Source organism: Scardinius erythrophthalmus (assembly GCF_964197995.2).
Source record: "Scardinius erythrophthalmus genome assembly, chromosome: 22".
Taxonomy (NCBI): Eukaryota; Metazoa; Chordata; class Actinopteri; order Cypriniformes; family Leuciscidae; genus Scardinius; species Scardinius erythrophthalmus.
The window spans coordinates 31,841,323-31,866,573 of NC_138242.1; the positions used below are offsets into that span (position 1 = coordinate 31,841,323).

A 25,251-nucleotide genomic window follows, 5' to 3' on the forward strand; every position below is an offset into this window, starting at 1 on the left:
GACCCTGTCCAGCCATTCTCAATCTGAACAGGAGAAGCTTCACACACGGACTGGCTTTTGGGTGGAAATCACTCACTGTTTCATGCTGGAAGGCGTTTCTGTTGGAATAGCCGCTTTTCCTGATGGATTTCTGCATATGTTAAAGTTTGATTGGGTGGACATCAGGCCGACGGTCACTCGGGCTCGTGTGTGTGTGTGTGTGAGAGAGAGGGAGAGAGTGTGTGTGTGTGAGAGAGTGAGCGAGCGAGCGAGCGAGTGAGTGTGTGCGTGCATGTGTGTGTGTGTTCCCCCCGATCGTTTTAAATGTGTGCAAAGCAGAAGACACTGAAAAGGAGAAAACCTGGGGTGTTTTTGTGCCATTAGAGGAATATGTTCGCTTCCTGGCTGACTTTTGCACTTCTTCTGGGAACTTTTTGTGCAGGTAAGCGCTCATTTATTCTTCTGACAAGACTTGGGTGAGATTTGCATCAATGCAATTCTTACTTTCTCTTATATAAGCCATGCGTTTTGATAGGATGCATTGGACTTTTATTGCTAAAGCGCTCCTGTCGTTGTATTTGCATTAGGAAACCTGTTTGAGTTCCATCAGTGTTTGATGAATAATTATAATAATGACAGCTGAAATATCTTAGTTTTTGCCCTCGCATTCATTGATAACTATAAATACTACTCACTGTCCTCAACAATAACACAAGGACAGCCAGTTCAGTCCAAGGATTTATAATACTTGTTAGGCTACATAGTTGCATTTATGAATCAAGTGCATGATCATATTGGTTAAATGATTTCTGGATCCATGTTAAATATGGATAGTATAGTGAGTGTAGTGATTTGTGGAAGTGTTTCCATTCCTCAACCCATCCCACAGAAAGTCCTCTGAATGCAGTAAATGTGTGTTTGGCTACTTCTGGACTGTGGCTTTGTTGTGTTGGAGGGTTTGGGGGGAGGGGTGGATCTATACAGCTCAATATCATGCTCAATTCACATTAAATAACATATAACATCACAGTGCACTTTAATGAACGATCTCAGGTCAAATATTTCTCATACCCTCAGAGATATGGATGCATTGTTTTCAATTCAGGGACAGAATTCCCAGTGTTTTACCACCAGGAATGGCCTTGTTGGGTAAAACACTGGGTATATATATATATATATATATATATATATATATATATATATATATATATATATATATATATATATATATATACATTACATACATACATACATACATACATACATATACACATATACACATACATATATACATACATGTTAAGTTTAGTTTAATTTTTTGTCATTTTATTATGTACTTTTGTAAAAAAAAAAAAATTAACTATATTTTGCTCTAAGGTTAATTTCTTTTTATTTCAGTTTTAGTTTTAGTCTTAGTTTATTTTTATTTATTTATCATTTTAGTGCTTCAACTTATTTCAGTTTATTTTAAAATATTGCTTTTTAAGTTTAATTTGTTTTTATTTAATTTTAATTTTATTCTTAGTTTAATTTTATTTAATTGTATTTATTTATAAACTTATTTCAGTTTATTACCATGCAACATTTCTAAGTTTCATGGTGTTTTCAGCTAATATTTGTTTTATTCCATTTCAGCTTTATTTCAATTAACAGAAATGTTTGAATCGTTTTAGTTGGCTATGATAACCCTGCTCAGAAGTTTCTGTTTGGTCTTTGAGTTCCCTGTTGAACAGACCAGCATATGTTGTGGCTTGTTCATAACTAGCTTAACCAACAAGCCTCAGGTTTAGCAGACGGACAACACCTGGGCTCTTTCTGGTTGTTGTTTTTCCTCCAACAGCAACTTTGGTATACACTTCATACTCATAGAGTTAAAATACACAAAAAGTTGTTAGAAATTTAGTAAGATAGCAACTTCGGAGACGTGTGTTCAAACGTCACATGGTGTGTGTTTTTGGTTCAATAGAAGTTGGTCTTCAAGGATGTTTATTGTCTTGTATGTATAGTAGAGACTCACATGACAGAAGTTGGTGTTATTTTACCCTGTTCCATTGTCATAATATGTGATGCAGATTTACTTTATTTCATACTCGTATCCTGATTAGTATATGAAATATGATCTTAATTCTCCATTTATGCAACAGAAATGTTCTTGCATTGGTGAGACGCAATAGATATTCTGGTGAATCTCACAAACCTGTCTAAAACTGGACTAACTTGACGATTAATTGCTTGTTGTGTTCCTGATTTGTAAGTCACTTTGGATAAAACTGTCTGCTAAATGAATATGCAACACATTTCCCCCTAAAATTCTCATTAATTTTATGCTGTAGGCTATATATTATAGTAATGCAGAATATGTGGCTGATGTTTGGTCACTTTGAAATTTTCTTATCGGATTAAAGGAATTGTTCATTTCTTGTCAGTGGAAAATAACTTCTTTTGTTTTAGCGAGTGTTACAGTTTATGCTGTCATTGAATTTTATTACTAGGCTATATCAAAGCCCCTGCTCTAGATATTGTTTCTGCCACTTAAAAAAAAAACTTATTGGTTGACCAGTAAATATATAATTTAAGTTAAGTTGAAGTTTACATCATTGTAGTATTTATTGTACTACTAATTTATTCAGGTTTTTTTTTAATAAAAACAAATTCTGTGATTTTCATTATCCTAAAAAATACTTTTCGAAGTTGTAAATAAAACAGATTATTGGAATAAGTAAGAAAATACTAGGCTATTTCAGTCTTTCTAGTTCAAAATGCGTCATTTATACGTGAAAGTTTCTGAGTGAAAATGTATTCAAATTGAGTAAAATCCTACACCAGTTTATAGGAGTAAGAATGACCATTTTTTGCATTACAATCATTAGAAAATAGTTACAATGCAAACAATCCTATTAGCCTATCCCTTAATTTTCTTAATGCAAAATATAATTTCTTGAGTTTTCCATCTGATTTCTTGGTGAAATGTGTCCCTGGCGTGTCTTTGTCATTGTTCAATGCTTTTGCGATTCCGCGAGGGCTCATAAAGCTTGATGTTTTGTTGTGTGTGTGTGTGTGTGTGTTGTGTAATAGTCTTTGCGTAGAGCATTCCAAGATTCCCCTGGCTGAGCGGAGGGTGCCGTAAAAAGAAAAGCAGGGCAAGGTGGCTTTTAAACACCCTTCTATTGGAGGAAACAAATGACTCTTGATGCTCCGTTTACTGCTCGTATCTGCTGGAGTTTCTGCGTGTTTGAACGGTGGGATGGGGGTCAGTTTCCCTGTGCATCCGTGTGTTTCTGCTGAACGCTTCCCCTCGGAGGGCCGCTGCATTACTGACCGCGAGATGTCTTGTATGTGGTGTGTGTGTGTGTCGGGTTTGTTCAAAGGATTGACCACATGGTTGGACGACGGGGGGAGGGTGAAGTGAAATTCCTCTCTGGACTGAAATGGCCACCATATAGTCCATCAGCGCTCCAATCAGAGGAGCTGTAGAGCTGCCGTGGGATCATCCAGAGGGACATACGTTGCTTTGCATGTTGCGTTATGGATGCAAGCTGTGGCGCATGGGTGGGGGGGTGGGGGGGCTAGTTGAGTGAGAGAGAAAGAGAGAGAGAGAGTGTGTGAGAAATGGGGGATGGGTCGCCTGAAGCAAGAACTGGGATTTAAAGCAACAGTATGTGTTTTTCTTGTGGTCTTTACCAAGTCAATCAACACTCCACTGGAAAGAAATTTGGTGTAAAAACAGCTTTCACTCAGAAATTAGTAAATATCCCAAACATTTACAAAGAAACTGCAAGTAACACATTGAACGTGAAATTGAGTAAAAAAAACTGAAATGGTATTTTCTTGTAAAACGTACTCCAATAATGTTTGTTTTATTTATATTGTCAAAAATCTTCTTCTTTTTACAGTGTAATTCCATAATCTGGGATTGACTCACTGAAAAGACAAATTGGCATAGGATTTATTTTGAATACATTTTTACTTACTAATTGCTTTGAAAATTTCACATATTTTATCTCTGAAAAAAATCGTTTTTTACAGTGTAGTACTGGTGTGATGTTTCTTCCAACACTGAGTATTGAATGTCAGTGTGCGCTTCGTCAAATCATGTTCACAAGTAATTATTAAATTATTACAAATAATAACTAAGATTTTCTGTAAAGCTGCTTTGAAACAATGTGTTTTGCAAAAAGCATTGTATAAATAAATTTGACTTGATTTGAATTACAAAGAATTGGCAAGTAACACATTGAAATTTTGAAGTAGAAAGAGTGAAGTATTGAAAAATCTTTTAGTTTACAACTTTGAAAAAAAAATATATATATATATTTTTTTTACATGCATAAGCAGTTCCCGTTATCCTGTGGAGAAACGCAGTGCCGTGAGTCGATGGCTTTGATTGACATGCACACAGAGGTCGGGGTTGATATGAATATACTCCACAGATAAAGACCCTGAATGAGGTTGTAAGTTGTTTTTATAGAATTTTAATGGGATTTAATCCCAAACAGTCTAAAAATGAAGTGTTGATCCCTCAGGAATATTCTGTTGAGCTTCTTACGAATTAATGTCCAGAACCCTGTTTTGTCTCAAGAGCGTTTTTCAAGATTTGTTTTGACAGTCAGTCACCACATTTTTCTAGCGCTATAGAAGGTTTATATTTAGCCCACACACACTGAAAAGCTACATATGTTCCAGTTTATAGGAAGAAATGTGAATTTAAACTCATGTTGGACCAAATGAATTCATCTAAATTTTGTGCCAGCAAGTCAAACCCAAAGAATTTCACAATGAACAATATTGATGGAATGTTAGGAATTCTGTTATGCATCATTGAATTTTCTTGATTCCTTGCATAGTTTTTACTGTGTAGAGTTAAAATTGAGTATTGCATTTAAACAGAACACATGCACTCTGGAATCTAGGCTTTTGTTAATTGGGAAGGGGTCATAATATCAAAGTCCAAATAATGACCGTTTAATCCATCATCTGTCATAATTACTATTGGGAAGTTTAAGTTTTTCCAACTGTTCCAGTTGCAATCGTGTCAATTGAAGAATCACAGTGGAAGTTAGTGGTTGTTGAACATTAAGTTTCATTGCAGATGTTTAATGAGGTATGAAGGCACAGATTGTCCTGTTTGAGGACGTGTTTGAGCCCGTAACATAGTTTGTGATTATGTAAAACAGCCGTATGCGTGCTGAGAGAATCACTTTGAGGCCTTTATACAAATCTGTGTGAAACTGAACCGTATTCAGACCGTGTGTGAGTGCACTTCCATTAGCATGACTTGCACTAAAAGCAAAGTCTGCTAGACCCTTGACAGTCTCTCTATTGTGTTTTCCATTTACTGTGTCAGATCTTTGCGTTAGAACGTGAAATGTTATCCAAACACAAAGATGTATGCTGGGATTTACTTAAATTGTCCGTAATTGACTTTCGGTGTGAAGAAACGTGGAATTCCTGAATGTATTTGCATTCTGATCCGTTGCTGACACTCGAAACCCATGTTTCAAATCTGAGCTAATTTGATAAGTGATTAATAATTATTATTATTATTATCTTCGGCTGTCTAGATTATTACCCATAATGCACTACACAGTCATTTTGGGCCACAAGATCAATATGAGTAATAACAAAGAGATTTATTTAAAGCATCATTCACTGTAGAAACTATTGGAGGGCAGTTTTGCAGAAGCTTTTTCTAGGAATGATGGATCATCCTGTTACAAGATTAGACATTTGTAATGATTGATTGTGCCGGAGATTAAGGATAACCAAAATAACATTTCTGTGTGTTAAGTCTCTGAGGTGTTCTGGCCTCTAAATATTGCTCTGGGATTTGGCATTTTATCGTCCAGTGCGATTTTGTGTGAGTTACATGATGAAGTGTTGCAAGTTTGGTTAAACCAGTTTCAACGGTGGTAATCATGATGCTTGACTTGGCAAACACCACACACTGAACGGTGAACTTTGTTTTTCAAGGTCTTTGGTGGGGGTAAAGTGTCTATTTTTATTGTTTCTCTTTTGGGAATGAAGAAAAAGCCAGCTGGCAATCATTCAGGCCTCATTTTATATTTGTATTAGGTGATCATTTTGATATATTTGAATGTAGGTGCATGTAGTTCATAAGAATGTGACGATAAACCTTCATTTACCAGATGGAGATTGAGTGTTGTTGAGTTAAAACCTTAAAGGCTTGTGCAGTTTTTGTGAGGGATTCCTCTCGGATGAATCTGCGCGCTCCTCTTCCTCTCCATCACGTGTGCTTGTTCTCTGAGGGACGTTTTCAGGGTCTCGTGTTTCACTCCCGAGTCCACAGAGTGTCGTGTACGTTTCCAGAAACGCTCTGTAATTGCAAATGAAACGCTTGCTTGGCAAGTCTTGGATAATTTCCCAGGTTTGTTATTGTTGCACATCCAATTGTATTATTTCTCAGGCGAGGCGAGCGTGCTTGAAGAGTGCGAAGAGAGTGAGTCTCGTGCTGCGGAGAAGTCTTTCGTTCTCGCCGTGTCGTGTGTTTATCTTCTCAGATAAGGCTTATCTGTGCTCGAGCTGCATGGTCAGAACGCCGTACGCAAACACTGATATTCTGCAGGCCTTATCGCTCTCTCGCGCGCGGGACTGTCGTACATCACATGGTGTGGCGCTCGTGAACACACTGAGGGTTCACTTCAGCTCTGGGTTTGCTCAGATATTCCACCAAATGATTAGTCTACGAATATTTACAGTGCGACAGACTGTCATTCTAATAGACTATATAGTTCCTGAACGCGCACTATTAAAACACTAAATCTTCATGTGGGGGATATATTACAATTATAGATAAATGCGTACATATATAAATATTCTAATGCATTTAATAAATGGGTATGCAAGTTCTTATGATCACGTGCACATTACTTCAACAAATTTGTTGTCAACTGTGAAAGAAATTGTTTCAACTGCCTTTAAATTTTTAAGTTTAGTCAACTTCAAATGTCAAAGGTGGATTGAGTGACATTGGATACATCTCAAGTTAAATCTGGGATGATTTTCTAATGCCAAATTTTAAGTTGCGATGGCAAACTGCAACAAATTTTTTTTTACAGTATAAAGTAGTTTGATGGCCTTAATGCACATATTAGAACCATACATTCATTTTTTTTTTAAAAGCATATGATTGAAAAAATTAGCCATGATTAGCTTCTCTTATTGCTAGTTAGAGGCAGATGTTGTCATTTCATTGGACAATAATTTGCCTTCACCCCTGAGTGCATGATGATGTCACAAATATTTTTGTCCTGTTTTCTTGGGAGTGAAGGAATGCACATATAAATGCATTTTTTTTAAAGTATTTAATACTTTTATTCACCAATGACAGAATTTATCAAAATAATCTAATCTCAGAATTTATCTTATATTTTTATAAGATTTCTATTTATCAAATAATCCTGAAAAAAAATTACCGTAGTTTCCACAAAAATATGAAGCACAACTGTTTTCCACACCGATAATAATCAGAAATGTTTCTTGAGCTGCAAATCATCATATTAGAATGATTTCTGAAGGATCATGTGACACTGAAGACTGAAGTAATGATGCTGAACATTCAGCTTTGATCACAGGAATAAATTGTGATTAATTGTTAAAAGTTTGTGATCTCGATTCAAACACTCGCGGCTATGTCTATGAAACCGCATCATAAACAGTCTTTTCAACCACGCAGAGTCATTATTTCTTTGTTATAATAATTCAGATTATCACAGAGGCACTGGGGTAAAAGTTTATAGTTCAGATATAAACACTGATGTCTACGGTAGTGGTCAAAATAGAGGAAATCCCCTTTTGAAAATAACTTGACCCTTCAAATGAAGATTGTATTAATTACTTCGTTACACCAGTAGGTGGCGACAAGTGACTGTTAAAACATGTATTGGTCATTGAATATTTCGTTGAAGAGATCAGCTCAAAAACGCTGATTCAGCCAGTAATGAAACAAGTTAAGTCTTTGAGTGAGTCATTATATTATTCATTCAACTGATTTTAGCTCAAATTAATTCAATATTTTTAAATTGCTTAACATTTTGTCAGAAACTCTTATTTTTATTTGTCTGTTCAGAATCGTAGGAGAATCGTGATCTGTATTTTAAACAAAAATCAAGTTTCTCAATTTATCCAGATTTGTGCAACTAGTTCCAGTGTTTTATTTATTATATTTTCTCTATTTGTAAGGCAAATGTTAGAACTTTTCCAGCTCATTTTCAGGTGTGGGTCTGTAATCGGTGACTGTCTTAAAGGTCATTGTTGTGGTTTTTGTTGTTGCGGATCTCTTCATTTCACCCTGCTGATGTCTCAGTGGCTGCGTCGTCGCGACTGACCTTGTTTGTCGCAGAAGTTTCTTTCTACTCGTAGAGAATAGCCTAGAAAGGGAGGCCGGGTCGCGGCGGGCTTCATTCAACAGACGATTGATGGCTCTTATGCTCACTTCTGCTGAGAACTAGCAAGCAGTCTGGGTGTGTGTTTGTGTCTGTCTGTGTTTTTGTGTCCCTTTTCCTGTGTGTTTGTTTCTTGCCTTTCGAAGGCATTTGTTGTGTGTGTGTGTGTGTGTGTGTGTGTGTGTGTGTGTGTGTGTGTCGGTCTGGGCTCAGATATGTCAGACTTCAGAGGGATGTTTGTTTGAGATCTGTCCTCATGCTGAGCTCACACTGGACACACCATCACAACAGTTTTTTTCTTCTTATTGATTAGATGTTTTAAAGGGGTGGTATAATACCCTTTTCACAAGATGTAAAATAAGTCTCTGATGTCCCCAGAGTGTGTGTGTGTGAAGTTTTAGCTCAAAATACCCTGCAGATATTTTTATATCGCATGTTAAAGTTGTCACTTTTTGAGGGTGAGCAAAAACGCACCGTTTTTTGTCTGTTCCTTTAAATGCAAATGAGCTGCTGCTCCCGGCACAGGGGGCGGAGCTTCAAGAGCTTGTGTCCTTTTACCTCACACACACATGCACTGGAAATTTCAAAAACTTTTAGCCTTTTGTGTTTTAGCCTTTTATGAGACTCAAGAAGAAGTGACAACATGTAGAAGCAACAGGACATTTCTGAATGATTCGTTGATGAATTTATGAAGCTGATGTGTAGTTATGTTCTAGTCATTGATTAGCATATTCTGTCTTGATAATCTATAAATCGTGTTCAGGGGGCGGGGTTATGTAAATGTTAGGGTTGGTGATGTCACTAACCCGGGAGGAATGTGGTGTAGTCTCTACCAGCCGTGTGTTGTAGTCCTTAAAAAGCAATTTCTGTAAAAGCAAATATCTCCCTTTGCTTTGAACTTTGAGCGTTATAACTTTGCAGATGTTGTTTATGATCAAACAGCAACATTACACACTAACTACAGTTAGAAAAGTCAAATCATAATCAACCACCCCTTTAAGATTGCGTTGTTCTCTCAAGGTAAAAGTGAGTCTGCATTCGATCTACAGTAGTCAGCATTTGAAATGAATCAAAAAAAGTTAATCAAAGTTGTCTTAAGACAAGAACGGGTATTGTTCAAAATTCATGTATGACTTTGATGAAAGGTTTTGATCCACTTCAAATGTTGGAGTGAAGACGTTCAGTTTTTTAGGAAGTTTTTGTGTGTGCAGCTTTGAGTCAAGTCACATTTATTTCATTAGCGCTTTACACAAGATTGTTTACAATACAGCAATAAACTAATATATCGCCACCATATCGGCATCGACTAATATATGATCGTTTCATACGACATGTGACCGATAATGTTATCGTTATCGGCCCGATAAGAAAATTTATCCGATATATTAAATCCGATAAATAATTATTTCCTTCAGCTGAGACTCTTCAGATGATCACTGTTCGGCATGATGGTTTTGAATCGCTTGAAATATGATTGAAATCACTCCAAAAAACTTCAAAATAGAGTTTTAATAAAATTATTATGAGAACATTATAATTGTGTGCTTGGGACACGGCTTTTAATGGTGAGACTTTTGTTTTTGTAATCAGGCTCTCAAAAATTATATAAAAATTTGGATTTAGATTTCTGTTCGTAAATGATTTTTAATAGCTTTAGTGAACAATAACAACATTATTAGGGATTTTACAATGTTAATCTTACGATGATGTTAAGTGATATTGTTAATATTTGAATGCTTTGTAGCAACTTTCATTCATCCCGTTCTGAGCTCCCAGATGTGTGTATCTCCGCTGTTTTCCAGCAGTGTTTGTTTTCTGAAGGTAAATGACTATTTTAAGCTCGTGAACACACACCGGAGATGTGCCCGTATGAAGTGTGTTTGGACCTCTGGATCTCTCAGATCGGTTCGGGTTTCCACCTGAGAGAGCGGATCCACACGCAGCCGTCTCTCCTCTCTCTCTCTCTGTGTGTGTGTGTGTGAGGAATCATTATTCCGGCTCCGGCTCCGGGGTTTTTGAGATGGAGATGGGCAGATGCTCCAGATGGAGGAATGTGTTGGATAATCCTGACTCCCAGGCTCCTCTCCTGACCTCTCCGTCTCCATCTTGACGTCCAGCTGTCGCCAGACTTCAGCTGTGGCTCTGTTCACTTCTGCCTCGAGCCGCCATGAAAGAGAGAGTAAAAATACCTCACGCTGGAAGAGCATTATCAACGCATGCTTAATGTCTAGAGATGAGAAATGGAAGGAATTTCATGATATGGTTCCGATTCCACTGAATTAGTCAGTTTCTGTTATGATTGTTTTAGTACTTTCGAAGAATTGATCCCATTACAATTTAAACAAAAACGCTTTTTTGGGGGTAACTACAATAAGATTGTACTTGTTAAAAAAGCATTTTTAATATTTTGAAAGATTTTTTTTTAGCATTTTAAATGTTTATGGTTTTTAGTAACAATTTACAACAAGGTTGTACATTTTTAAACACTTAAAAAAAATGTTTGTTTTTATTTATTTTTTGTAACAACTTAAATCAAAGTTAAACATCTTTAAAACATTTTTTTGTTTTTCAAAAGTTTTTAAAACTTGTTTTTGTTTCATCTTTTTTTATGAACAATTTACAGCAAGGTTGCATGTTTTTAAATGCTTTTTTATGTTTTTAAACAATTAAAAAAAAACTTTACTTAAATCCATTTTTTTGTTTTTGTTTTGGTGGCAGTTTACAACCATGTTAAACATTATTTAACATAAACATGTAAATTATTGTAGCAATTTACAACAAAGTAACATTTTGATGTATTGTTTGTTAGGATAGGAGAATATTTGGCCGAGACACAACTATTGAAAATCTGGAATCTGAGGGTGCAGAAAAATCGAAACATTGAGAAAATCTCCTTTAAAGTTGTTCATTTCTATTGGCGATTGTGCTGCATTCACTCACAAAAATAAATGTTTTATATATTTACGGTAGGAAATTTACAAAATATCTTCATGGAACATGATCTTTACTTAATATCCTAATGATTTTTGACATAAAAGAAAAATCTATAATTTTGACCCATACACTGTATTGTTGGCTATTGCCACAGAGATACCCGTGCGACATGTGACTGGTTTTGTGATCACATTCTTTTGTTTTTGTTTCATTTTTTAACAACAATTAAGTTTGAATGTTTTTTAACAATTTTTATGTTTTAGTTAACAAATGGTTCATTCTTAGCTGCCGATGTTTGCTAGTCACATGTGCCTGTTGTTCCCTCTTCGTTGACTTTAATACAGTCGTCAATGGAAGTCAAATATGTGGCGTTTGTCTGTTTTGTTAGAGGTCGAATCCTGAAACGTGGCTCCAGCCAACAGCATAATTAGCTGGTGGAGTGGAGTTTGCAGGCATTGTTGCAGTGACTCTGTGTGAGAAAGGGCGAGAGGATGCGAGACGTTGTGTGACGTGGGATCGCGGGGTGATGAAGGGCAGGCTTTTGTCATGGAAAAGCCAGTCGTGACCACCTGCCGCGAGAGGCCCGTCAATGACGCCCACGAGTTCGTGGGAAAGTGCCTCTTCCAGCCTCCAGAGACAATCTGCCATTTACTTTTTTTAGCGTGACAAAATTCGATATTTTGTCTGAACTTGATGTCATTGTTAGTCAAATGTTTTGATGCTGGGTGAAAAGGGGAACAGATTGCTGCTGAAAAACTAATGGAAGTCAGGCTTAATGTGTGTTCTGTGATGAATAACTTGGACTTGCATCATCAAAACAAAAACAGCTTAATTAATGTTCCCGATCTCATTGTGAATTGTGTCATTCCACAGTGTAAAATTAAAATGTTAACAGTTTAGCTTATAAAGACATTTTATCATTTGCTTTTAACTAGGAGTATTTTCATTATTGTATTGGGAAGTTATTTTAGTATTTATATATATATATATATATATATATATATTATTTGGCATTAATATTATATTATATAAGAAAATTTGGCAGATATATTAAAGGGTTAGTTCACCCAAAAATGATGCAAACTTGAAGAAGTTCTCCGTCGTCTGCATGTGACCCTGGGCGACAAAACCTGGGTCACATGGGTAAATTTTATTGATATTGAGATTTATACATGATATGAAAGCTGAATAAATAAGCTTTCTATTGATGTTTGGTTTGTTATGATAGGATTTATTGGCCTATTGAAAATCTGGAATCTGAGGGTGCAAAAAAATCGAAATATTGAGAAAATCTCCTTTAAAGTTGTGCATTTATGTTGGCGATTGTGCTGCATTCACGCACACAAATAAATGTTTTATATATTTACGGTTGGAAATTTACTAAATATCTTCATGGAACATGATCTTTACTGAATATCCTCATGATTTTTGGCAAAAAAGAAAAATCAATAATTTTGACCCATACACTGTATTGTTGGCTATTGCCACAGAGATACCCGTGCGACTCTTGACTGGTGACGTGATCCAGGGTCACATATCATTCTTTATGCCAATAAAACACGTGATGAAACTCCCCTCACAAACGCAGACTCGAAATCCCTCCGTCTGGGTTGAAATCAGGTTCTTTGATTTCTATTCTGACTCTGGAGTCGCTGCCGTTTTCAGACGCTTCATCAAAATCAAAGCTTTTCTTCCTCTGGGTTTGTTTTAATTGCGATCTGGCTTGATTATGATGATTAATGTTCCTTGTGCTTGAGCTGCAGTTTGTTTCTCGCCAGCGGCTATACATAGATTAGTGTTTGAGCGTCTGAATGAGAGAGAGCGTCGCCGGAAGAAAAACCCGAACGCTGGCGATGGAGTAAAGAGAGTTTGGAGTTCGCTTGTGTCGTCGTCTATCAGAACCTCTCCAAACCCGCTGAAGAGCGTCTGGTGTTCCTCTCACCAAAGTACACACCTTTTTAAGAAATAGGCTAATAACTGACTTTTACATTTGTGCTTCTAGCATCCGTTTTTATCCAAAGCGACTTGGAAAAGAGGAACAAAAGCAATTCGTCAATTCATCATATACAATCCCAGGTTTATTAGACGACTGGATTAGGAGAATTTTCACATTAATTGAATATTTGTTTAGATGTTTGTTCTCTCGAATAATCGGTAAAAGATTGCAATCTCGAATCAAGCACCCACATGATTTCATTGTTTGCATTTTCATTTCATTCCCACTGTATTGATTATACTGGTAGGCCACCAGGTGGCGACGAGTGACTGTTTTTTTTATTGAATCGTTCATTCAAGAGATTCGTTCAAAAATGCAAATTTGTCCAGTAATGAAACAAGTGAAGTCTGTATGAGGGAGTCATTGAATCTTTCACTCAACCCCATTTTATTTGTAAATTATTCATTCAGATTAATTTAAAGGGGGGGTGAATTACTGTTTCATGCATACTGAGTTTTTTACTCTGTTAAAGAGTTGGATTCCCATGCTAAACATGGTCAAAGTTTCAAAAGTTAAGTTGTACGTTTGAAGGAGTATTTTTGTTCCAAAAATTGTCCTTCCGGTTTGTCACAAGTTTCGGAAAGTTTTTTTCGAGTATGGCTCTGTCTTACGTAAGAGAGGGCGGAATTTCCTTATATGGGTCCTAAGGGCACTTCTCCGGTAAGATCGCGGGCGCGCGCGCACTCGTAAAACAGAGCAAGAGAGTGAAAGCAGTTCGCCATCAAAGCGCCCTGCCCGGCTTTTGGGAAGTCAGTGTCACCAAAGAAGTGTGTTTTTGGTTGCCAGGGCAAGACAACCCTGCACAGATTCCTAAAGAACCCGGCGTTAAGGCACCCGTGGATGGAGTTTGTTTTCCAGAGCATAAACGGAGTTGTGTAAGACAATTGTTCCCTGCATTTCGACGATGATTGTTTTATAAACAAAGCCCAGATCGTCTAATGCTTAAGGATCGAGCAGTCACAATGATAAAGGTCCGCGGTCGTGCGTTGGAACGGTGAGTAAAACTGTTGAACAAATGTCTCTGTGTGTTATTAGCTCGGCGCGTTAGCACAGCTAAGCTTCGCCCACACGGCCCGCCCCCAGCCGCTCGTTTTTTTCCGGAAAGACTCTGTACAGTCTATCTTTCAATTAAAAATATAATAAAACAAAAGACTTTTTGGAGATATGAAGGATGCAATATTACTCTATAGGTACTCAAGATTAACAGGAGATTGAGTGAAAATGAGCATTTCACCCCCCCTTTAATTAGATTGCAGCATTTTATTATTTTGTTTAGTTGTGTATTCAGAATCATCGGAGAATCGCTGGGCTGAATGGGTCACATGACTATAAATTCATCATCATAATCAAACGCTGTCTCGGTGTGGAGGGAAGGCAAAACGGAGAGAAGAAAGTTTTTTCAAACGAAAACAGTGGTTTCTGAATATGAACTAACCCTCAGTTTCCAACCCTCGCAAAGGTACCTAATTCACACTTGTTTCAAGAAAAGCGTACCCAAAAATACCATGTTCCTTGGTATTCATTGAACCACTTTTTATAGTGCATAAATTGCTCAAATGTGAAATTTGACAAATGTAAGTGGCGTCTGCTAAAAGCTTGAATGCAATATTGTCCTCAATCAGCGTGGTGTAAAAGTACATCCGGCTCATGTGTGAACGCCACTGCGTTAGATAATGAAGGATGTGCTAAAAGCAGAAGTGTGTTCTGTGATAATGTGTGTCATTAGTGTGTGATGTGGTGGCGTATGGTGGCTCATCACATCTGTACGTCTGGGTCTTGTATTATCATGCAAAACATTGGTGTGTGTCTATTATTTGCAGGCTTTGTGGTCATCAGACGTGGTCACACACGTCTACACTCATGCAGATGGGGTTGTGGGATCAGTGGGGTTTTGTAATCCTAAGGAATCTCCCTCTTCAGGATGTCCATGTTGGGGCGTCTTGGAAGATCATGAAGTATAAATGAAACGAGATTCGGTGTGTTGAGACATATTGGGATTGGGAAATATGTTTTTTGCTGTGAATCATGTTTGAATAATAATCAGGTGCAGTTCAGTCTTTATCCAGTGTAGATAAAGGATGAAAGGTTGAAGACCTTGATCTCCTCCAGCGTTTCACTGTTGCTGAAGAGCAATCGAGAAATTTCCCTGTTCAGCATGACTCAGTTTAATGGCCAGTTACGTTTCATGTCGCATATTTGTTTTAAAATGGAGGTGCTTGATGATGGATTATGAATCACAGCTTTATTGTTGCATTTAATGCACTGATTTTCAACATTTGTGGACTGACAATCAAACCAGCTCAACTGCCTTTTGTCTGCTTGTAGTGGGTTAGCAAAACATTATCAATTATTATTTTTAAAGATTTTTATTTATTTATTTTTTGATGTTTTTTTTATCACTATTTATTAAATTTAATATTATTTAATATTGTACTTTGTACGTCATATTTTTATCATTGTATGATCATATTGTATTATATAATATAAATATTGTATTATATAAATGTTTTGTTTGTTTGTTTTGTTTGTTTATAGTTTAATTTATCATTAAGTATTTATCATTTATATATTTATTTATTTAATTTAATATTTATCATTTAATATAATGTATTAAAATAATATTAATATTATTTATTTGTATTTAATTTTGTGTGTGTAATTTTTAACAATTTGTTTTGTTTTAGTTTTTCATTTTTGATTTCCAGCATTTATTCATTATTTACATATTTATTGCATTTAATATTTATCATTTTTAATACGATGTATTAAACAAATATTATATATTTATTATTAATATTGTTTAAAAATTGCATTTATTTATTTTATATTTTTCATTTTAAAGTTTTTATTTTCTATATTCCGCTTGATATTCATTCTTGTGAGTGTGATGCATATATTTAGAATTAGCTTTTTTATGTTAATTTTATTTTAGTTCAATTTTTAGTCATTTCATTATGTTCTTTTGTCATTTTGTAGGTGTTTAAAAAAAATAGTGCTATTTATTTTTTTTTATTTCAGAAATGTTTTAATAGTTTTTGTTTGTGATGATAACCCTGGTTTGAGGAAATGCAATAAACTCAGGTTCGATTCTCCTTCATGATATCCAGACATTAAACAGCTTTAGTGTCGTACTGTAGAGCGGCATCAGTGAAGCATCCTCTGGGAACATCATCTGGCAGAGGAAGAACCACTGAAATTAGAGATGATCCCTGTAATCAGTCACGCGGACGCTTCCTCGTGTGTGACTGATGGGAATCCAGCAAGTTAGGAGTAATTAGCCAGATGCCCAGCAACCTTTTCTTTCTTGAAAAAGAAATCTCTCTTGAATATTGAGAGGGAAAGAATCTTCGTCGACCTGAATGCGCCTCGGTCACGTTGAGAGATTCCCGGACTCACTCCGGCTCTCAAACAGCGGGAAAATGTCAGAGTCGTAAAACAAGCTGAAGTCCTGCGCTTTAAATCCTGGAGTTCTGGAGTTTTACACACTCTTTCACTGGTTTAAGTCTTTTCTTCTGTGATGGATGTTAGCGTGCGTCGCCTGGTCAGCCATCGAGGCTGTGCTAAAAAACCCGGAAATTTATGGCAAAAAATGCCGGTTGTAAGAACTTTACCGTAAAAATAACATCATGGTAGCAAATGGATTAAACTTGTTAAATATATAACACTTTTTACATTAAGGTTTTATTTATTAATGTTATAGTTAACATGAACTAACAATGAAAAATGATTCTAAAGCATTTAGTTAATTTCAACATTTACTAAACATTATTAAATACTTTTTTTCTGTTAATATAATTGACCTGAGCTAACATGAACTGACAATCAACAGTTGTATTTTTAACTAGTGATTAGTAAATAAGGCAACAATCTATATGTATGTTTTTTTTTACTGTAAATTAAGATGACGTGTTCATTTTCACACCCAAAAACTGTAAAAAACCCAAAAACAGTATTTTACTGTAAAAAAACGTGGATCTATTACAGTTTTTCACTGTGTTTAGTAAGGAAACACCGTTAACCAGGGAACAGGTTTTTGCCGTCAAATTTTTACCATTAAAGTTAGTCATTTTTACCCTGCAGAGACGTATGCCAGACTGGGAGGAGTGTGTGTCTCTGTAATCATCTGAACACAGCAAACACAGATGCTGCTGATTCACTTCTGCTGGCTTTTGCTGCTAATGTGTGTCTGTGATGAATGAAGAGATTGTTGAACAGTGAGGAATTAGGATGAGAGGCTCAGAGGTTATTAAGGGTCGTGTGTGTGTGTTTGGCTTCCATCCATCCATCCGTCCGTCCATCCGTCCATCCATCCATCCATCCATTTGTCCATCCATCCATCAATCCATCTGTCCATCCATCCGACCATCCATCCATTCATTTATCCATCCATCCATCTGTCCATCTATTTATCTATCCATCCATCCATTTATCCATCCATTCATTCATTTATCCATCCATCTGTCCATCCATTTATCTATCCATCCATCCATTTATCCATATATCTATCCATCCATTCATTTATCCATCCATCTATCCGTCCGTCCGTCCATCCATTTATCCATCCGTACATCCATTTATCTATCCATCCGTCCATCCATTTATCCATCCATCCGTCCATCCATTTATCCATCCATCCATCCGTCCATCCATCTATCCATCCATCCATTCATTTATCCATCCATCCGTCCATCCATTTATCCATCCATCCATCCGTACATCCATTTATCCATCCATCCGTCCATCCATTTATCCATCCGTACATCCATTTATCTATCCATCCGTCCATCCATTTATCCATCCATCCGTCCATCCATTTATCCATCCATCCATCCGTCCATCCATCTATCCGTCCGTCCATTTATCCATCCATCCGTCCATCCATTTATCCATCCATCCATTCATTTATCCATCCATCCATTCATTTATCCATCCATCCGTCCATCCATCCATCCATCCATCCATCCATCCATCCATTCATTTATCCATCCGTCCGTCCATTTATCCATCCATCCGTCCATCCATTTATCCATCCATCCATTCATTTTTCCATCCATCCGTCCATCCATTTATCCATCCATCCGTCCATCCATCCATCCGTCCGTCCATTTATCCATCCATCCGTCCATCCATTTATCCATCCATCCATTCATTTATCCATCCGTCCATCCATTTATCCATCCATCCATTTATCCATCCATCCGTCCATCCATCCATCCATCCATTCATTTATCCATCCATCCGTCCATCCATCCATCCGTCCGTCCATTTATCCATCCATCCGTCCATCCATTTATCCATCCATCCATTCATTTATCCATCCATCCATTCATTTATCCATCCATCCATTCATTTATCCATCCGTCCATTTATCCATCCGTCCATTTATCCATCCATCCATTTATCCGTCCGTCCATTTATCCATCCGTCCATCTATCCATTTTTCTATCCATTTATCCATCCATCCATCCATTCATTTATCCGTCCATCTATCCATTTATCCATCTGTCCATCCATTTATTCATCTGTCCATCCATTTATCCATCCATCCATTTATCCATCCATCCGTCCGTCCGTCCATCCATCCATCCATCCATCCATCCATCCACTCTTGAGTACTAGCAGCGCTCGTATAATGATTGTTGTGTGTCTGTTCGCTGTAAATTCACCATGTGTAGTAAATCAAACCGAAGTGACGAAGTGAAGTCAGAACAAGTAGACGTGTGTGTAATCTGTGAGGATCTTGAATAGTTTGAATCTGCTGTCTTTCCTCGTCCCTGTCTGGCCCTCTGGATTCAGCAGCGTTACTGATTGGGATATTCCTGTTGTTCTGTCAGGCTAGTAGTTATTGCTGCTAGCGTTCCTCCACGTCCAGCACAGAAGCACAGAGAGCTGAACTTTGAGTGTTTGGAGAGAGTTCAGGTGAACCGTCTGCCAAAAACATCCGAGTGTCTCAGCCGGGACCCGTCCTGCCCGAGGGACTCGACGCTGAGGCTAAAATAAGCAAACACACTCCAGCCAGAGCTGGCAGAGGCTTGAGGATGACATGTGTTCATAAGCCAAAGGTGTGTCTATTCCTGCAGTTTCTCTGTTTAGTGGAAGCTCATTGCTGGATTCAGTGTTGAAGTGATTCCTAGTAGTCTCGTTCATTTCAAGGAGTTGTTTTACGGCTAAAATAAAAGTGTAATCCTTTACAATAAGGTCTCATTTGATAACATTAGTTAATGCATTAGCTAACTGTGAATTTAATTTCTACAGCATTTATTAATCTTTGGTAATGTTAATAAAAATATATTTTTTCATTATGTTAATTTACAGTGCATTAAATAATATTCACAAATACAACTTTTGGTTTTAGTAAATTAGTAAATGTTGAAATTTACCTTAAGTAAGATGAATTAGTGCTGTAGAAGTATTGATTATTGTTAACTAATGTAGTTAACTAATGAAAAACATCTGCTAAATTGCACTAACTTTATTGTAGGGCTACGATACGAGTCATTTTAAATATCAGTGAAACTTTCCACTTTTACTTTAGCAAAAACTAATACTATGGTAACTAATGTAAGAAAAACATCCTCAAAACAATTACATAAGAGTAAACAATCAGCAATGCAATAAGAACAAAGTACCAACAGAACTAAAATACGAATGAAATAAACCGTTTTAAGTTTTTCAGGAAGATGTGCTAATAGTGGCATTCAGATAAGTAACAGCCTACATCAAAACATTGAATAATTAAATGTAAAATAACACTGTATAGTCTTACTGCACACATTAAATATAGATGAATCCTTATTAAAGCTACTTAAGATCAGTGAGTGATTTTCCTTGGTCATTTGTTGTTTGATTATCATTAATGATGGACTGCATAGATTTCATAAATTGGACGCTGTTAACCCATAGTTTGTGTGTTTATTTATTCTGGTTTCAGAATGAGTTATTTTTGAAGCTTTGAGTGCTCTGAGAGACAGCAATGATTGATTAATGAAAATGAATCAATTATTTTGTGATTAGTTACATTGGAATTGTGGGTCTTTGTTGTCCATCCATTAGTTTCAGTGATACAATTTCCAAAGTTCCAGTTCTAGTGAACTCTTATCTCAAATGGAGACTGATGGGTCTTTAATGCATAATTTCTTCCCTTTGACCTTTCCGTGAACTGTAAAATGGAGTCGTGCTGTTCACACCGAGTGATTCCTGACTCTCGGATCCCACAGAGATGCTCATTTATGATCAGTCTCACGAACGCACGTTCCTGTCTGTGTCTGAGGGGTGTTTCTCATGTAGTGTGCGATTCTGCCAAGCGTTTATTTGAGCACTCGTGGGAGTTTATCTTTCCGAAATAAGGTTTTCACAGCCGGGTTCATCAGCGCTGCGTTTCATCCTCCCTCTGTAGAAAATCCATGCGATGTGCCTTAAAACATTTTGACCAAAATAATGTTTGGAGGTTTGGAACGGCGCCGGTGTCTCTCTCCACTTGGTTTTTGTTTTTGTTTTTGCTGCATGTGAGTTTTTCTCTCTTCCCTGAGGAGCGATAAAATGCTTTCAGACTCTTTATTTTTTATAAAGTGCTTCTTGTGTATTTTTATCTAATTTGTTTGAAAGTGTGACGAAAGTTTGCCTGGTGTGGGAATAACACACAGTGATGAGGTGAAATGCAACTGTTTCTAAATATATCCGGCTCCAGATACTTTTGGTGTTGAGAGATCATTCCCACAAACTCTTTAGTGAAATGCTTTTTGAGGATTAAATCATTCACTTTGTAATTTTATCCCACAGAAGTTATAAAAACTGAGACGTCATAGAAACAATGAATAATCAGTGATATTGGATCTTTCAGAAATCAAACACGTGTTGGGCTTCAGTTTGCATCTGTCCGTAAAATAATTTATTCTGATGGAGTGATTAAAGATTCAGACAATGATGAGATTTTCAAAAGACTCTTGCATGTAAATTAATTGAAATAAGATATTTAATAGGAAAAATGTCATTGACAAAATGTCCTTATTTATTTAGACATGTACTGGATGGGTTAGTAGTTCTGTTCTACCAAACGTTTATTCTGCAAGGATGCTTTATATTGATCAAATGTGACGTTAAAACATTTATAATGTTACAAATGTTACAAATAAATGCTGTTCTTTTGAACTTTTCTATTCATCAAAGAATCCTGGAACATCAAATGTATCATAAATGTTTCTTGATCATCAAATCATCATATTAGAGTGATTTCTGAAGGATCATGTGACACTGAAGACTGGAGTAATGATGCTGAAAATTCAGCTTTGATCACAGGAATAAATTACACTTTACTATATATTCACGTAGAAAACAGCTGATTTACATTGTAATAATATTTCACATTTTTACGCAGCATTGGTGAGCATATAGGAGACTTTACATTCACATAAGCCTCATTCTTCTGAACAGTGGTGCATCTTGTGTTTTGTGAGTGAAAAATAACATACAGAACTCATAATGAACTGAGACGCTGAGGTTAATCATGTAATCTATATAAAATGTGCACAGATGTCTTCAGTCTTTGTTGGTTCTGTGTAGGAGACGGACAGGCGGTTGTTGAGATGAAAATGTGTACAGAGGATTGTCAGAAACTCTGCAATGAACCCGATAAACCCGTCACTGTTAGTTAATCTCATCTTCAGACATCACGCCCACTGATGTACATCACACAAGTTTATATCACTCCGGCACAAAAACAATCACAAGTTGATTTTCCAGTTTGATTCAATAAGCACTTTGAGAAAGAACTAATCAGTGGATTAGCCGAAGTTTGAGAGGTTAGTGGGATCAAACTGGGTTTGAGGCTGTAAACTTGATTTCCACCAGCTCTAACATACATTTGGACTTGTTTTCCAGATTAAATAATCAGTGTTTACTGCGTTTATACTGTGACGGTAAAAAGCTTCCATGCATTTCAGATGTGTGATGAATATAACATTATTATGAACATTTTGCCTTTGTCCTCGAGGTTCGTATGAAGTTCATCACAATGTTCTTTTTTTTTTTTACTCCAAAGACCTTATAATAGGGCTGGGCGATAAAACGATAACGATAATTATCGCGATATAATTTTTCTCGATAAAACGATATCAAGAGTTCGATAAATGTTCGATAATGTTTATGCGCCAAAAGCCGAACAAAACTCATTTGAACCGCGCGCCACACGGGACATTTATCCGCGCGGCTCCAAGTCCAAACGGCAGCGCCGCGAGCGAGCTCACTAGAGCAGATGCGTTTACTCTGATCGATCTCGGTCACGAAATCCAGTGAGCAGCGCTTGAATTCAGCGAGGAACACAAATGTCTCAGTGATTTAAACCAGTTTAAAGGCAGATGAAACAGCGCTGACAAACAGGAGAAACACTGTGCGCAACGATACAGTTAGAAGGCTTTTCCTTCTACAAATTCCCATCATTTACCATGGATTTACTGTAACGTTACCCTAGTAATATTAACTGCACCATGAAATGTGTGATAAACATATTGAATTGTATTATATTATTAATGTAGACAATGTATTAAAGGACTAATGGAATATAATTACAGTGTTTAATAATGTATTTAGGCTGCTGTTTTTCATGCAAATACCACATAAACCATAAAGTTACAGTTTGCCATGATAGTGAGGTGCTACAGGGTATGCCTGGTTTCATCTGTGGTTATCATGATCTAAATGCATGATACTGGATGACCAATGGTTAAGTTTAATAAACCGCAAGCAGTCAGAATATTACATTTTACCAAATAAAAATTAGCACATGCAGAAACTAAGAAATTAATTTTTCTATTAAGATATTTATTTTGTTAAGGAAAAATGACAAATGTTTGAATGTTCTACCTCAGATTTGTGAAATGTTCTCCTGTTTGGCAAGTGTTTGTCATGATATGTTCTACAATAAAGAGTAGTTTAAAACCACAGTTAACGCTCTGGTTTCTACAACTTTCACTTAGGAGCAAAAATCTGCCTTTAAACTTGAAAGAAATAAAGATTTGACATTTATCGTGATAATTATCGATATCGACTGATTTAAAAAAAAAAATTGTGATAATTTTTTTGGATAATCATATCGCCCAGCCCTAATACAGATTGCTTCAAAGCTGGTAAACAAGAAAATAATATTGAGGTTGTTAAATGAATCAGTTATGAAACTAATTGAGTTTCAGCTCGACAGAAGACGACAGTCACCATTATTCTGATCAGTGTTGATTGATGAACTTTGCAACATCGACACTGTTAAACTGAATTGAATCATGAGATATTTGTTGTGCATTACGGCTCAGATTGTGTTGAATGTTCTCTGTGGTTTGTTCACACAGGCTGCACAGAAGCTTTCAGGCGTCTTCATTTGTCCGCTGTGATTCGTGGTTTTCCCTCGTCTGGTTTTCATTACCATCCGAGGCCTCGTCAGGAATGTGGAGGTGGTATTTGGGGAGATTTGTGTGTGTTCACAGTAGTGTGTCTGACAGTTAAATCAGATCCAGACCTCCTCTCTTCACAAGAGCCGGTCGAGAGCTCTTCACTCCAGAGACGTGTTCGAGTTGAAGTACAAAAACAGCAAATGTTTTGCGGCTTCCACACACATTAGTTTGACTATAAAATCAATGTTTTGCAGCAGTCGCTGTGTTTGTTTGGCTCTGAATATCTTGATGCTGATAATTGGTCTTTTCTATCCTGTTTGCTGAGAGACTCGCCGATCTGCCCTCTTACAGTCCTCATCAATTACACACTAATGAGGAAACAATTACTGTCACCGTTTAATTAAAAGACGGAAAATGTGAGGCGGCGTTTTGAACACGTCCCTGTAGGAATATGTTCACGTCTCACTTTCAGGAAAGATTGGTGTGTGTGTGTGTGTGTGTGAACGTGCCTCTGTTTTGTCGGTTTGATTTAGTGATTAAACATCTGGTGGAGAAATGTGTGTTTGGGTTGAAATTATTCCGTTAAACTCTTGAAGTGCATTGAAACTAGGGCATATATCTTTATGTCCTAGACATATCTTTTCGATATATCGTTTTAACAGTGATGTTGCGATGTGTGCATCCTCAATGTCAAGATCGCAGTTGATCCGTACGGACCAGGCACGTCAGCTCGAAATGCATGTGATTTGTCGGATTAATTGCAAAGTTTAACCATCAAGTGGAAGTTTATCAATTGCACGTTTTTGGTCCTGTCAGTTTATACATTCAAGTGATTTTAAAACAATTCGATTGCAAGAAGACGTGAAGGAAAACTGTTCAGAACTCCCAATATTTGTGTTTAAACAGACATAAAAATGCAAAATTATACATCTCGCCGAGTATCCTCGTAAGCACAGTCGCTTACGTTAACGTAAATGATTGAGAAAGAAAACGTGTGCATGTGCATTCGCTCTTAAAGTGACAGCAGCCAAATATTTCCTCTGTTGTCTGTCATTAGTGCTAATCAAACAAAAGACAAAGAGAAAATCACTAACAAAGATTAAGTATATTTAATTAAGACGATGCAGTGTTATTTTACATTTGATTGTTCAGTTTCTGTACCTGAATACTGTTAGACTTACATGAAAAACATAAAGCACTGCTTATTTCATTTGTATCTTTGTTCTATTGTGTTTATGCTTGTAATTCATTTTATTATATTCTATGCAGATCCACAGAGCTATAACTGAGCTATTCAAGTCATCTGGTGAAATTGTTTTCATATCGCAATATATGTCGCAGAAAGACAAAATATCGCAATGTCAGTTTTTTCCAGTATCGTACAGCCCTAAATAAAGACTTTTACTTTCATAATGTGACATATTTAAAGGTGAATCAGGATATTGAACAAGAATGTTGGGCAGGACTTGATTTGATCATGGCTGTGTTATTGTTTACTAAAATTATTTGATTAATTGAAATAAAGATATAATAATAAGCATTAGATGAAAAACTTAAATCA

At 36.6% G+C, this 25,251-nt stretch overlaps 1 protein-coding gene across 1 annotated transcript in view; it reads left to right on the forward strand.

Annotated features, from left to right (window-relative positions):
- The first annotated feature begins 296 nt into the window (after positions 1–296).
- The window catches only part of acvr2ba (activin A receptor type 2Ba), a 74,203-nt gene continuing 49,248 nt past the window's right edge, over positions 297–25,251 (forward strand). Inside the window, exon 1 of the mRNA XM_081352742.1 lies at positions 297–421. Within this exon, the coding sequence (XP_081208868.1) occupies positions 370–421 (52 nt within the window). The 5' untranslated portion in view covers positions 297–369. The remainder of the gene's footprint in view (positions 422–25,251) is intronic.